At 43.8% G+C, this 16,790-nt stretch overlaps 1 protein-coding gene across 5 annotated transcripts in view; it reads right to left on the bottom strand.

The window, feature by feature from the left end:
* The window catches only part of B4GALNT4 (beta-1,4-N-acetyl-galactosaminyltransferase 4), a 160,458-nt gene that overhangs the window by 97,593 nt on the left and 46,075 nt on the right, over window positions 1-16,790 (bottom strand). The window contains exon 1 of one of the 5 annotated variants that reach the window (XM_083607015.1): window positions 14,412-15,132. The exons of 3 other annotated variants lie outside the window; for them this stretch is intronic. In XM_083607015.1, coding sequence (XP_083463141.1) covers window positions 14,412-14,526 — 115 coding nt within the window. In that variant the 5' untranslated portion in view covers window positions 14,527-15,132. Of the gene's footprint in view, window positions 1-10,943; window positions 11,137-14,411; window positions 15,133-16,790 lie in introns of those variants that run through there. One more of the 5 variants, XM_083607016.1, reaches the window with a different exon arrangement.

Raw genomic sequence — 16,790 nt, 5'->3', positions numbered from 1 at the left:
ACCACATAAAACACACAGTCAATGAGCATCTGAAGTGAAGAGTAGATAGAACTGCAATGCAATCAAGGGTGAGATGATGAGAGTGGCTGCTGCGTGGAAATCCATGAGTCATTTCGAACCTGTCTGAAAACTGAGACACAACTACAGATACAGTGGCTGGGAAACCAGCTGTGGTTAAGCCTACGCATGACAAAGGAAGTTAAGTTTTGTTGACTGATCAGTGAACCCCGTTCACCTGAGCTCCAACAATTTCTATATGGGTAATTTAGGTGACAATGTCACATCTGCAGAAGAAAAAGAAGACATAAGCCCCACTATCTGCTTATGGAAGAGATCTGCAAACTCCTCCTCATCATCATCCATAGTATAATCTGGGTGTGGGTATTATTTTTAAAAACTCTCATCAAACTTCAAAGAAGTGGACATGGCACCAAGTAAGAAAAGCAGACATCAGAGAAAATCAAAATCAGATAAGACATTTGAATGCCATCCTGTTTACAGAATAAAGATTAAAGCAATTAGTACAAAGCCAACATGCCTGAACCACCTTTTGATCCATTCAGTTAGAATGGCTATATATGGCAAGGAGAAGTTTTGTTTCCTAATCTTTGCAATGTGTGCATTTCAGGGAGGAGGGATGGAATTCCACCTGGATGAAGTAAGATAGGAAGAACCCCTCCAAGCAGCTGCCATTTGGCTCTTCCTCTCAAATGTCTCCTCCTTTCTGAATGGTCACTATGTAAATCTTATACAGTGGAACCTCGGGTTACGTACCGTCCCCCTTACAAACACTTTGGGTAACAAGCTCTGCTAACCCGGAAGTAGATGCTCCTGGTAGTGAACTCTGCTCCGGGATGCGAGCAGAAGTAGCTCGGCAGCGGGAGCCCCATTAGTGAAGCGCGCCTCAGGTTAAGAACGGACCTCCGAAACGAATTAAGTTCATAACCAGAGGTACCACTGTACAACAATTTGTAACAGTTGGTACCTGCATCTGCTTATTTTCTTTTTGCCTGCTTTGCCTTTTTTTGTCACGCCCATTATATCATTTTGTTTTGGATTGTAAATGACTTTGAGCATACCAATAGAAAAATGTGTTTTGTTTTTTTAAAAATAAAGCTATATCTATCTATAGCAGGGATTGGCAAAGTTTTTGTGGCTTGGGCCAGTTCACAGTCCCGCAGACGCCGCGGCGGGCCGGAGTGTGTGCATGCACACGCACGCATGCGCAAACGCTATTTCCGGCACTCCTTCTGGTGCAGAGGAGGTATGGGCAGCTTCCTGCAGCCAATGGGAAGCAGGCCAGTGTTGCGAAAGGTGGTCCCCACTCTGCTCCGTGCTGGTTTAGTGCGGCGCACAGGAGCCGACCAAGCGGGCGGTGGGGGCCCATGGGCCTCAGGTTCCCGACCCCTGATCTATAGCTTCTCAGTTTGTGATTTCTCACAATGTAGAACTAGCTGGAAGCAATGGAAACCGAAAGCCACAGCAAGTTCAAATAAACCAGGCAACAGAGATTCAAAAATAAATAAATCAGATAAGCCTACCCAATGTTGCTTACATTAAATGCAAAGACCATGACTTGCCAATGAGAAGTTCAAATAATTCAGCTGTCGTACCAGCAAAAAAATAACTAAGGATACACAATGCAGAAGTTACTTCTTAAAAAAAAAGAAATGTGAGAACAGAAATTAGGTAGAGGCAGTGTTTTTTTTCTGGGGGTACGCAGGCGTATTCACACCCTGAACATTTTGTGAATCTAAGTTTGACCTCATTGAGGGGCAGTGTTTCAATATGAGTAGGAAAATGAGAGTACCTACCCCTAAACATTTTTTAAAGGAAAAAAAGTACAGGTGTATTTAAAGCTCCCAACTATAAAATTATTAGGTCCTTCTTTTTTATGCCTTTTGTGAACTACAGGAGTGCTATAGCTGCCAGTGCAAAGAAGATGTGGTAAGTTTACAGAAGGTCACTCTAACTCAGGCTTCTCAATCTATGCCATAGTAAAAACAGTGGCAGCGGCATTCCCAAGAGTAGCTAAGGTGGCAGTTTGTCTCGCAATGTTCATTCTTGTCCCTAGCCTGCAGAAGAGCAGCTCATCACTAGAAGAAGGTGGAAGAGCATATCTCAGGGATGGAAGATCAGTGTCCATCCAGATGTTGTTGCACTCCAGCTTCCATCAGCCCTAACCAGAATGGCCAGCAGTCAGAGAAGATGGAAGTTGCAGTCCAACAACTTATGAAAGTACACATGTTCCCTATCTGCAGCACACACAACAGTACAGAATTATTTAAGGCTCTGTGTGATTAACTACAGTGGTACCTCTACTTACAATTGTGATCCATTTTGGGGTGCCATTTGCACCCCGAAAAGTCCATAAGTAGAGAGTCGATACTGTGCGTGTGTAAAGTGCGATAGAGTGCTTCTGCGCATGTGGCGAATCTGAAAGCAAACACTTCCAGGTTTGCTGCGTTCGTAACCTGAAAATTCACAACGTGAAGCAAATGTAACATGAGGTATGACTGTACTGTATATGGAATCCACCCTTCCTCCCCTCTCCCTGCCCGTCTAAGATGCAGGGTTGCCTCAGTGGCATCCAGCATGGACAGCCAAGTTAAGAGCACACAGCCTTCCATTGCACACTGGCCAGAACTAAATAGGTTTCGTTGTCTTTTTACTTCTCAGTCCAATAAAGGAAAACATTTGGAAGGAGGTTAGTTTGTGCTTCCTCTGGCAATCATCCAGGCATCCTGCAGAGAAAACATGCCTCACACTTTGAGTATCAGCACTGGAACATATTTTGTATTGTTTGTTCACATGGAAATGCAACATTTGCATTAATAATGAATAAAATAAGCACTTTTTGCAACTGGCTGCTTCTCAGTAGCTCAGTGTACTGTTGCTGTATTGGGCATTTTTCAGAATTCCAATTAATAATAGAATAATAATTATAATGAGAATATTTTCATCTCTATCTACTTTTTTCTGCCTCTTGTTCCCCAGCAAGTGAAGGTAGAAGGGAAGAGGGTGAATTGAGATAACTTTAAAAGTACTGCAGCAGTTTCCTTTTAATTACGGGTCCAGAAATGCACTCACCAGGTTGCAACTGGCAACTGCATTTTCTCTCTCTCTGACAACACACACACCCTTGTGCTGCGGAGAGGACTGCAAATGAGTGAGAAACCTTGCTCATTCCACTCTTTGGGAACACCAACTGCCTTTACTCCAAGTCGGGGGGGGGGGGCAGGAAACCCTCCTGCTCACACTGAGATACGGATAGGCTTGAAAAACAGCAGGATGATCAAAAGATCACACACTTAATTCGTTCTGGCGGTCCGTTCTTAACCTGAAACTGTTCTTAACTAGAGGCGTGCTTTCGCTAATGGGGCCTCTTGCTGCCGCTGCGCCACTGGCACACGATTTCCGTTCTCATCCTGGGGCAAAGTTCTCAACTCGAAGTAACTCTTCCAGGTTAGCGGAGTTTGTAACCTTAAACGTTTGTAACCTGAGGCGTTTGTAACTCGAGGTACCACTGTATAGCTAACTCAAAGGTAGAGGACAAGGATGGGGACTTTGCTCCTACAGTTGCGGTGGGCCTTAAGATATGCACTGTAATATTTTTGAAGCTCAGCGTGATATCACAGACAGAATCTTGCCCCTACACCTCTGGTTTTAACGAACATGTCCATGTTTCCATAGACAAGGCTGCACGAAATGCACAAGCTAAAATTGCTATGAGTTATTTTCCATTGCCATGATCACCCCCATGAGGGGGTAATGCATCAAAGCAATCCAGCATCTCATATATAAAGGGACCCCTGACTATTAGGTCCAGTCGTGACGGACTCTGGGGTTGTGGCGCTCATCTCGCTTTATTGGCCGAGGGAGCTGGCGTACAGCTTCTAGGTCATGTGGCCAGCATGACTAAGCCACTTCTGGCAAACCAGAGCAGCGCACGGAAACGCCATTTACCTTCCCGCCGGAGCGGTACCTATGTATCTACTTGCACTTTGATGTGCTTTCGAACTGCTAGGTTGGCAGGAGCTGGGACCGAGCAATGGGAGCTCACCCCGTCGCGGGGATTCGAACCGCCGACCTTCTGATTGGCAAGTCCTAGGCTCTGTGGTTTAACCCACAGCGCCACCCGCGATCCTTCTCATATATATACCCCCTTGCAAAATGCAGAGAAAGTGGTTTCTCCTCTCTTCATAGAAAATTTCTACCTACTTCTTACCCTGGGTTTTCTTTTTGGTTGCTAATGATGCAGCACTCTCACTTCATAACAACCTCTTCCTTTGATTGGGTTTTTTTTTTGCAGCTGGATTCCCCATGGAGTATTTTCAGAACAGACAATTTAGTGTTTTTCCCTCCCTGAAACCACATGATTATGGTGTTTCCCATTTTGATAGCTCTAAATGAAATTCCATTCATTAATAGGTTATTACACACGTTCAAATAACATCATTTATCATATTCCTTAGTGCTTGAAGAAATGAAACCAAGCAATTTCAACCACATGTTTCAGATACAAATCCTTTGTTTTCTTCACATACACTCATATCCCCTGGCCTTGATATTAAGGAGCAAGACATTATCCTGAAGACAAAGGCATAGACCTTCTTTCTGAAAGCTTTTGCAATAAGGCAGAATTACACACTATGAGGCCAAGTACAAACATCCCAACCCTGTAATGCTATTCCCTGCCCTATTCTGCCTTACCACAGTTGGGCTCCAGAAATTTAATTCTGGAGCGAACAGAAAATATTTTATATGAATAAGGCACTCTTTTTGTTATGACAGATGTCAGCAATAGCATCTAACTATAAAAGATCTTTACCCTAGAAGTTTGGGTTACCTACACAACTAAAGTGTTAGGAAGACTATGTTCAAAAAGCCATGAATATACCTGCTACAAGGGACTCAAAAGGTACATATAAGTTTTCCAGCTAGCACCTTTTATTTACTGTACTGTATGGCCTTGAAATGCTAAGGACAGAAAGACTGGACTCATAATCAGAAGAACTGGAATACTTGGATTATTCTGTAGGATTATATGTTTATTAGGGAGGGGCATCAGCTTTGTCTGTTTCGCAAATTCTGAGTTGAACGGGGCAATACAGGTGAGGTTTTCACTTTCCAGAATCGGAATGTTATTAGGAGACGCCCTATTCCCCTCACAGAGCTACAATGCCCACAGTGGTTTAGCAATCAATCTGGGAACTGCAGCTCTGCAAGGGGGTTTCCTAACAATTCTTAGCATCCTTAACAAATTACAGTTCCCAGGATTTTTTGCAGTAAGCAGTAACTGTTAAAGTGGTACAATAGTGCTTTAAATGTATGGGACAGTTGTGGCCTCCGTGTGGTGAGGCCACTTTCAATATGGTGTTGCATCTGTCTTCTCCCATTATAAGCCCCTTTTCCCTCCAGGACATTTAGGCACATGGTCACTTTCCAGCCACTATACTGCTCTCAAGTCACACCTTCTTCCTCTTGGAAGAAAATGAATTGCCAAGAATTATTCCCATCCTCTTTCAGCCTGTGCAGTCACCTTATCATCCTGTCAATCACAGCACACCAGCTGTTGTTGCTGCTGCTGCTGCTCTCTTTCCCCGAGGCATGGACTACAGCTCTGTCCAATACTGCTAAGAACGAGATTCCAAATTCTGGGACTTGGAAAGCGAATAGGATAAAAGCTAAGCTGGGTGAAAAGCGGGAAGATCGCAAAGCATTTTAAACTCCATGTGATGGCATAATCAGCAATCAACACTGGTGCACTTTTTGGAGATTATTGGTGATAGAGTGGTAGAAGGATAGTCCCTGTGCGCATATAACAAGGTGAAAAGAGAAAGCAGATCCTAAAAATAGGGATAAAATAGGAAAGAGCCAAGTAGATAATAAAAATATCCAGGAATATACACTGCATTAAGATATGCAGCTGTCTTTGGTCATACTAAACTGCTTTAAAATTCTCTCCTCTGGAAATGCCCCCCCCCCCAAATAAACAAATAAATTCCAGCATACTTACCAAACTCCAAGGGTTATTTGGGGGAAGCCATGACAGTTAAATTGATATAGAAAGATGTATCAGTCTGTAGTGTAGAAATGCCATTATGACAGCATTTGCCAGATGCATCTTTAGCAGGGGGGTGTTCGAGACACCAGAAGGTAAAGGTCAAGAATATGAAGATAAGGCAGGCAGTCCAAAGTCCAGAACAGGGAAGAATTGTTTTCAAATCAAGGGCCACATTCTGTTCTGGGCAACCTTCTTGCAGCCACAGGCCAGAGGTGGGCAGGATCAGAATCAAAAGTGGACAAGGCAACAAATGTGAATTAGAAAGGCTAGTTTCTACACACATACACACTTCTCTGTCCTACATCAAGGCAAGATAAAGGTACAGGGACCCCTGACCATTAGGTTCAGTCGTGACCAACTCTGGGGTTCTGTCACTCATCTCCCTTTACTGGCCGAGGGAGCCGGTGTACAGCTTCCGGGTCATGTGGCCAGCATGACTAAGCTGCTTCTGGCGAACCAGAGCAGTGCACGGAATCGCCGTTTACCTTCCCGCCAGAGCGGTACCTATTTATCTACTTGCACTTTGATGTGCTTTTGAACTGCTAGGTTGGCAGGAGCAGGGACCGAGCAATGGGAGCTCACCCCGTTGCGGGGATTCGAACCACCAACCTTCTGATCGGCAAGCCCTAGACTCAGTGGTTTAACCCACAGCGCCACCCACATCCCACCCATCAAGGCAAACAAAAGGCATAATTAAGGTCACATTTCAGCCAGGAAAAACAAAAGAGAATACTCAAAGAAGATGGGAAGTAGAGCCTGCGCTAGGCTGGATCCTTCAGAGACTGGCATCTCTCTGAAGTGCAGTGGATGGGAACAATTACTAAGCTTGGACTGCAAGTTTCTGCTTTCCTAGCTGCCTCTTTAAAAAAAGAAAGAAACTGCCCCCGGAAGAGAAACTTGAAGAAAGTTTCTTGTGACAAACATTTTTTTAGTGGTCAAATAAGAGTTGTATACTTTTTCTGAAAGAGTGTGTTAAAAACTCTTTTGGGGGGAAAGGAGGGTAGATCTGCCAAGTTCCTGCAGCTGCCTACACACTCCAATCCTCTCTAAAGGGAGTGCCAGTCTCGTTCTCATCAGAGCGGAAGGGAAAAGACTGACCAGTCTAAAGACAGTTCTACCCAAAGGCAAAGCCAGGTGGGAACCCCCAAGGAGGATAATGACTTGAGGTTTGGTGCTATTTTAAGCACCAGATCGCTGGGGAGAATGAAGCCAATGCAAGGAGCCAGCTGGCCACCTGCGTAAAGACATATGAGAGAAAGAGGTGCAAAGACGCAGGGATCTAAAGTGACCTCTTGGATGCATCTTGACATCCCACTCACCCCGCTGGGAAATAAAACTCTCCTTTTCCCTGAACCATGCAGGACAAAGCTCTGAGGAAGGGAAGGTGGAGAGCCCAGAGCCCTGCTTGGTCCAAGAAGGTAGAGGGAACGAAATGTTACAGTTGTGTGACAAAACTAGCAAATGCCTCCTCCCAGCAAGTAGGAAATGGGAGTCATTACAAGACTATATACAAACTGGGGTTTGTAGCTGCTCACTGGGGTTTGTGAAGGCCAGTCCTGTGCAAAAGGGAGAGGTTAATGTGTGTCCTGATGCCTTTATCAATGTAATCTAACACACACACACGCACGCACACATCCGGTAACACATTTATGCAAAAAAAAATTTACCTTCCTCTCCCCCTCAGTTGTTCCTATTGCTAGATACAACAGAAGGTGGGATTTCCATATCTTCAGCAAGTAAGGAAAAGAAAATATTCAGCAGCTTCTCCTAGTAACTGCTGCAGCAATAGGGATAGCCAGAATTCTAACTTCTGTGCAAGACACCAAAACTGCAGTTGCATCCATTTGCAATATTGATTGTGTGAACATATTGTATATTTGTGCACATCCAATCCAAAATAAATCTGTGGAATTGCAAGAATAGCAGGTGCAACTATCTACTGGCCTTTCAAAAAGAGTTGAAAGTGAGATTGGAGCAGGGCAATTACACAGGCACACCAAGGCAATGAAATTCACAAGTGGCTGGCAGGGCCAGCCCAATACATCTGCATCCGGATCTAATGCCCCTGTCTCATGTTGGGGCCGGCCCTGGTAGCCAGAGTTAGTCCTACTAGTCACCATTACTCATTCATGACGTACATGCCCCACATTCATTTATGCTAGGTGCCAAGCTGAAGCAGGCAAATTTGAACCTCCCTAGAATCAGAACATTTTTCAACACCAAATACCAGATATAACTCGTGCATTACAAATATATGGATATACAGTAAATAACTAGCATAGTCAAGAGCTACTGTCATTAACAGACAATAAGGATGAGGAAGATCCCCTCCACCCGAAGATCTCAACAGTATTGGAATTTCATACACTGACAATACCTATTTTCAAATTTAGTGAATATAGGCCAACATTTTGAACTGGTCATAATGCAGTTTTATTTTCTGTTGTAGACTCTTGACTGTAAGCAAAGAAAAAAAAGGACGTAGAGGAAGCTTTTGAAAACTATTGTTGAAACGAGGAACTCACACATTCAGCTGGTTATGCCTAACTTAAGATGCAAATAATCTTTTTTTACATCATTTTTCAATTTTACAACAAATATATTGATATCCAAATTTGAAAATACAAATCCCTTCCCCTGCCCCGCTTCTCTGCAAAGAATCAATTGCCTTGGAATCCTTGCCTATTCTTATCTTTTCTACTAACAGCACAAAACCTACTGGATATCTTCAAAAATATCCTTATTTTCCAAAAAGTTCATCTGGGTACCAACAATTTACCTTTTAATGAGCATTCAACCCAAATTGTTTGGTGGAGATATTAAGAGGTCGTTGTCTATTTAATGAACATTTATCCTGATTTGTTTGTGGGGAGATTTAGACAGTGTTGCATCAAGCAAGGGTTAATCCCACATTTCCCCATCACTTTCCTTATCATAAAAAGTCTGACCTTTTGGGGAAGCAGGTTTGTTGCACAAGAGCTCCAAGTCAGCTTTAATTGCATAGCCTGAATTATCCCACCCGAAAAGAGTGACACTGGAAGTATCCAGAGTCCTAGTTTCATGGTCAGACTATGGAAAGAGTGAGAACACTGTATGGTGGATGGCGAGGAGGACATAAATCTACATTTAATCAAAAAAGGAGTGAGAGGGGGAAACAAGTAATAAACTCGATTAACAATATAATTAGAGCAATAAAACAGGGCAATCAAACAGTGAGCAACAGGCCAATGAAGGGCCATAAAATTAAACTCATTAGTGATCTTTGAGTGCCTCGTATTATGGCATTCTCCGCTGGAGAAAATGGCAAACTGCAACTGCAAACCCACACAAAGAAACTTCAGGGCAAGTGCAAGCATCAGGAGTGACCCACCCCCCAAATTGCCCTGGGTACTGCCCTGGCCCTGGGAACAGAAGTGAGCTTTCACAATAGACCCTGTAAAAATTCAGAGATGTTAGGTACCAAGTCACTGTCCTGATGAATAGCAGCAGGAAAGATGCTGGGATGATTGGCTGGGCAGAGAGGCTCCCTTGCTAAGGCATGAACAAAAGGTGAGAGCAAATGAGCCAAAGCAGCAATGGGCTGTTTACAAAGACACAATTACTTCCTATGTCAGAAAGTACTGACTTTTTTGGGAGAGAGGGGGGTGCTCTGCACTAAAGGGACCAAATTCAGCCCCACTCAATACTGGCGAAATGCCCATATACTTTTGCCCAATAACCTATCTTGCCAGGTTTCTAAGCTTTTAATAGGAAAACATTATCGGCAGACAGGAACTAGCTTTTAGTTTCTTGAGAGAAGGAAGGGGCGGTACCAGAAAACAATGGACAGAAAGCATTGGCTTACTTCTTGCTTTAAGCTCCAAACACAGGTGCTTTACGGGCTGCTGTCTTCAAAATCAGCACCCTTTGTTGAAGCAAACCCTTCTTAGCTCTGAATCATTCTGCTACCAAGGGCCTCCTTTTCTAAGAAGAGTCATCCCAGAACAGCAATCTTATTAGTCTGCAGCAGCAGTACAAAGGCAAAAGCTGGCATGACACCTTTGGGACCAATCTGTTTATTCTTGTAGGCTGTTGGCCATAAAAGTGCACAGCACTTGATCTAATGTGTGGTGTTCAATAGCCAATAGTGCAATATAAATGCAAATTATAACTTGTAGCTAACAGGGAACAGAGGATACACTAAAGGGAATCCAGCGTGGTGGTGGTGGTGAATAAATACATAAACTAGGGGGTTGCCAACTGTTTTTGACTAGTGGACACACTTCACATTTTGAGAAAGTGCTGAGGGAATCCATCACAAAATGGCTGCCGTGGGATGTGACATAATAGAAAATGGCTGCCAAGGGCAGCATAGTATAGCACAAACTTGAGAGACACAACCACCCTCCACAACTTTATGCTTGCCATCACTATGCCTTGATTATGGAAATCGCACACTGATGCTGTCCAATAGCAAGGATTCCTCAGTACCAGAAAAAATATACAAGGTAGCCACAACAGTCACATTTCAAGGAAAAAACTTCAAAGGTAACTGCACATTTTACCACATAACTTTCTAGAAGGGATAAAAAATGCTTTTGTTATTTAAAAAGAAATGAAAACTGAGTGTCTGGTGCTCCTGCCTAGAGGCACCACTGAAAGCCTTCATGGACCTGGAACTCCCTGCTCCAAAGGCAACAAGACTCAGCCTCCACACTTCTGAATTTAAAAATCAGATGCAAGAATCCGTTTCAGCTTAGTTCACTTGAGTTCCAAGACAGGAACTGAACAGGTTGCACAATGTCACCCTCTCATCGAACCCTCTAGTCCCTCGCTCACGTATGCTTTTGACAGAACAGACCATGTACCAGTCTGAGTGCCGTTGTCTGATCCTTACCTCTAACCTCCAAGGAGCTCTCCTTTTCCAGAGCACCCTCAGACATGGCTAAAAAAAGCAGCCATCAGAAGCACTCTTCAGTCTGAAGAAGGGTACAAAGGAGAGGTGCTGCCGCTTTGTTCAGTAACAAGCCTAAGGCTGTGCAGCTCCAGAGTGGTGGCGGCACAGCATGGCAACTAAAAGCCCAAGGATATGTCTGCCTGCTTCCTTTCAGCTAGTCTCTTATTACCCCAGTGCTCACCTGTGTGTAATTCCTGTACATATAGCCTTCCACACTTGTGGTTTGTGAGCGGTGGCAGGGGGGGGTCAGTGTCGTTTTGCCTTCTCAAGACAAGGCTGCACAGCTTGTGACTGACTTACCCTATTGATGGAGCGTGCGCCAATGTCTAGGGCAGTGAGCATGACTGTGGGGTGTGGACAAAGGAGATGCTTTCTTCTCTAACTTTCCTGTTTTTTGCTCTTTGAATTCCTTTACTGGAAGAGCTTGCTTTCTCCCTTTTCTACATGGGACAAATTAAACTGGGAGAAGGAAATTAAAGTTGTACACCTTCAAAGTTTATGTCAGGACTGAGCATTACAAGCAGAGAGACAAGAGGTAACGGAGCATGCTTGTGGCAGCAAACAAAGAGACATGCTGTCGAATTTTCAGTCGTGTTTGCCTTGCAATACCAAGCAAAGAGAAATGCAAGGAGAGAGAAAGGAGGATTCCCTGCCTCCAGCTCATCTAATGTCGTGGGCATCCCCAAGGAAGAGGGGACAAGCAGCAGAAAACTCAGAAACTCTGTTCAGTGTAGCCTCCTTGCAAGAGAACGGGGGGGGGGGGGGCTCAGTCTGCTTTTGTCTTCCAGAGAAGACCTAAAGCTGTAGGTAACATGGAACTGGTTGAGAGGCAACCATGCTGGAAAGGAGACATCCTGGGTAAATGGTGCACAGAATGAACCCAAAGAGTTGTGGTCAATGAGAAGCAGATGAGCAAAGGTGGATCCAAGCCTAGCTGGGAGGAAATTTCAGCCTCTCCCCAAAGGTGTCAGAGGACTTAAAATTAAGCTAGCTGTGTCTGCATTATGTGCAGCAGTAATTAATAGCAGAGCTGGGCAAATTCTGGTTAGCAAGCACGTTCCAGTAATAATTCCCATGTGAGGACGGCCTTCATTCACTGCTAATGCTACCCCATCACCACCTCTGCCTGCACAGGAGATTAGAGCGGAATGGCACTCATATCATGAATGAACTTGAAGAGCAAGACCACTTTGCCAAGCCTGCCGCTTCAATAATGATGATAATGATAATAATATAATTTATTGTTTATACCCCGCCCATCTGGCTGGGTTTCCCCAGCCACTCTGGGTGGCTTCCAACAGAATTAAAAGCACAACAAAACATCAAACATTAAAAACATCCCTAAACACACATGCAACATGCAAACACCCACACGCACTTACCAGCTAGTTCCTCAGAGGTATCTCTAAGTTCAAAAAAAGGAACACACAAAACACTCCCAAGCAGGGTAATTTGGTTGTGTACTTTTTGACGTTTTGTTTATTGTTTGTGAGCACCTTTTTATGTTTGCAGTTATGTAATTTTTTATATGTTGTAAACCATCTTGAGCATGGTTTTATCTTTAGAAAACGCAGATACAAATAAAACAATTGATTGATAACAAATAAGAACATTACAACACAAGCAATAAGACAGTATAATTTGTACCAAGAAACAGGTACAAAAAGAGAAACCCATTAGACACAGTTTCTACACATGAGAGAAATTTCTTTAAAAGTAATTCATAGGTGATACAGCATACCTCTCAAACTTTCCTGTGTCTGTAAAGACTCATACTTGTTCAGTGTGCAAGCACTGAAAAAGGTGCTTACCTCAGAACACAACCTCCATATATATCTGGATTTTTGGAGGTAGTGTTTTAAGAGATACAGGCCATTAGAAAACAGTAGATTGCAAGAATTTCCCAGTTAGCATTCTTAAATATTTCTTAATGAAAAATGAAAACTGGGCTAGTAAGGAGTTAACAACAACAAAGAAACCTAAACAGTTAACAGCAGAAAGCCTTAAAAGTTGCAAAAGATGGAAATAAGGGGAATGCAAAAGCCCAGTTTTTGGTGATGGCAGAGAACTTAACACAAGAAGAGTGACTAGTGGGGTGCCACAGGGTTCTGTCTTGGGCCCGGTCTTATTCAACATCTTTATCAACGACTTGGATGATGGACTCAAGGGCATCCTGATCAAATTTGCAGATGACACCAAACTGGGAGGGGTGGCTAACACCCCAGAGGACAGGATCACACTTCAAAACGACCTTGACAGATTAGAGAACTGGGCCAAAACAATCAAGATGAATTTTAATAGGGAGAAATGTAAAGTATTGCACTTGGGCAAAAAAAAAATGAGAGGCACAAATACAAGATGGGTGACACCTGGCTTGAGAGCACTACATGTGAAAAGGATCTAGGAGTCTTGGTTGACCACAAACTTGACATGAGCCAACAGTGTGACGCGGCAGCTAAAAAAGCCAATGCAATTCTGGGCTGCATCAATAGGAGTATAGCATCTAGATCAAGGGAAGTAATAGTGCCACTGTATTCTGCTCTGGTCAGACCTCACCTGGAGTACTGTGTCCAGTTCTAGGCACCACAGTTCAAGAAGAAAAAACAAAACAAAAAAATTTTTTTCCCTTCCAGTAGCACCTTAAAGACCAACTAAGTTAGTTCTTGGTATGAGCTTTCGTGTGCATGCACACTTCTTCAGATGCATGCACACGAAAGCTCATACCAAGAACTAACTTAGTTGGTCTTTAAGGTGCTACTGGAAGGAAAAAAAAATTTGTTTTGTTTTGACTATGGCAGACCAACACGGCTACCTATCTGTAACAGTTCAAGAAGGACACTGACAAACTGGAACGTGTCCAGAGGAGGGCAACCAAAATGGTCAAAGGCCTGGAAACAATGCCTTATGAGGAACGGCTAAGGGAGCTGGGCATGTTTAGCCTGGAGAAGAGGAGGTTAAGGGGTGATATGATAGCCATGTTCAAATATATAAAAGGATGTCACATAGAGGAGGGAGAAAGGTTGTTTTCTGCTGCTCCAGAGAAGCGGACACGGAGCAATGGATCCAAACTACAAGAAAGAAGATTTCACCTAAACATTAGGAAGATATTCCTGACAGTAAGAGCTGTTCGACAGTGGAATTTGCTGCCAAGGAGTGTGGTGGAGTCTCCTTCTTTGGAGGTCTTTAAGCAGAGGCTTGACAACCATATGTCAGGAGTGCTCTGATGGTGTTTCCTGCTTGGCAGGGGGTTGGACTCGATGGCCCTTGTGGTCTCTTCCAACTCTATGATTCTATGACAAAAACTATGACTGACTAAAGGACAAAATAAAAATGACAATAGTGTTGCAACTTGATATCAGATACCAACTAAATAAGATCACAATATGGGCTCACCCATGCAGTACGTACAGATTTGGAACTTGTGACTCCCCATAGGGTTGGAAATCAAATGCTCCACATTTTCTACAGCTTGTCTGAGGTCTGGGATAGCTTCACTTGACTGAAGGGATGGATCTCCTGACATTTAACTCTGGACATTAAGTCTGGCCTGAGGTGCACTGTGAAATATCAGAGCAGCACCTGAACCAATCCTATCATCAGCACTCGACCAGCTATGCACCAGGGTCCAAAAGGAGGCAAATATCTTATACCTAATAACTTCTCTCATACAACTCAGGCCAATTATTTATGGCCCAGTGAACAGGCTCTCTCATCTACCATAGCGGGAAAGTAAATAAATGAAGGTTAACATCCCTGGCAAACTCATTTGATACACTGCATTGGTGGTGATGGCAATGGAAAGAACAGGCTTAATAAAGCATTTTTACACCACATAAACTGTATTTTATGCATGTTTGCCTCCTCATACCACCAAGACTAAGAGGCAGCACGTCTCTGGGGGTTCTCAGCAAAATGTCTCCATCACAGAAGGGAAGCAGCAGCTAATAAGCACGACTCAAAGCCAGTGTGTTATTTTAGCTGCACTGTCAGGCTCTCAGTACTTTCGGGTGAGAAAAAGAGGTCTTCAGAGGCCTGCTAAATATTCATGGGCTCCAATGACGAAACCTCACCTAAGACTCAGCCTGGTTCATATGGAAGGAAATAAACTCTCCATTTATTCTCCCATTCCTCCTTTGCTGTAAAAAGAAAAAGAAAGCGTGTCCATTTATTCCCCGCCCTCTAATGTGATGGGCAGTAAAAATGACAGATGGTGAATATGAGAATAGCTCATGCTCTGAAACACTGAGGCAGGTGTTTCTGAAGAAAAGTAATACAAGATTTAACTTCTCCTTGGGCCTCCTCTCGAGCCTTCCCTCAATCTAATCCAATTGGGGAGAGGGATGTATTTTGGTTGTTTTAAGAAGTAGCAAGTACAACGTGCTCACTATTTCTGAGCCCGGGGTGGGCAACATCTGGTCCATGGGCCCAATTAGGCCCCCCAAATCTCAAAGGTGGGCCTGCCAGCACAACCCTGTCACCCCACTCCTAGTGCACCAGCTAATTGGGCTCCAATCCTCCCACGCCCATCCGCAAAATATTTGTTCACCGTTCGGGGGAAAAAGGAATGATTTTTTTCCAGTACGTTGTGTTTTTTCTTTCATCCACTCAGGAAACATAAGCTGCCTCCTTCCTTAAAGTCCCTGAGGGAAGATATATGAGAGGGAGAGAGCCATGAGGGAGAAGCTGGTTTGTGTTTCCTATGTGTGTGAGTAGACTCAGTCACCTATGCTATGTCTTGGTTATGACTGGGAAGCTTTGGCCAGTTCTTTCTCACTGAATGAGCCAGGGTGAAAAGCCATCATAGTCCGCCGACTATGATGTAATGAACAACCTGGGGTCCATGGACCCTCTCTGCCAAAAGAGCCGCTGGCAATGGCCACCTCACAGAGCACTTTAAGGCACACCATGTGATTAAGACTGTAGGAGACTTTCTACATTAAATGTGCCATTAAAAATTATAAAGAGAAGCAGAAAAGAGGCTCACACGGATGAAACATTAAAATACCTGCCCTTCGTGGATCATCATTGAACCATATACAGTGGTACCTCGGGTTAAGAACTTAATTCGTTCTGGAGGTCTGTTCTTAACCTGAAACTGTTCTTAACCTGAAGCACCACTTTAGCTAATGGGGCCTCCTGCTGCTGCTGCTGCGCCGCCACTGCACGATTTCTGTTCTCATCCTGAAGCAAAGTTCTTAACCCGAGGAAATATTTCTGGGTTAGCGGAGTCTGTAACCTGAAACGTATGTAACCTGAAGCATATGTAACCCGAGGTACCACTGTACCAGGTCCCTTCCAACTCTACAATTCTATGAAGGTGACCATCAGCAATTATTCTAAAGAACATGGCATGGGTGGTTCTTCAAAAAATGCTCCCCAGATTCCCTGATGCAATAGGAGTATTCACACTTCAGGGAATCCGTTAGCACACATATGGAAACATTTTTAGATCCTGGACAGACAAAGGTTCCCCTGGGAACTGAGGGGTGGTTACAGTCCATTGGTGTGCATGAGGACCGCCCTGCTCAGTAACAGATATCCAAAGCCCCTTCTCTCATCCAACAGAGATTATGAACAGTCTTCTTGCCTAGAACAGCCTTGCTACCGTCTTATTTGCTCACCATGGCAAATAAGACACTGGAGATTGTGCACAGAACCTCCTTTTTCGTTTACTTTATTTCAAAAGTAGATGCAAAACAATCCTGAATGAGGGCTGTAGCATTGGGGAAGGAGGACTTAACCCCTTCCCCAGCACTGCTTTCCTGATCCAAATCCACCCACATTACT

Source organism: Podarcis filfolensis, assembly GCF_964270895.1.
Source record: "Podarcis filfolensis genome assembly, chromosome: 1".
Lineage (NCBI taxonomy): Eukaryota > Metazoa > Chordata > Lepidosauria > Squamata > Lacertidae > Podarcis > Podarcis filfolensis.
This window is presented reverse-complemented; position numbering and strand designations above follow the sequence as displayed.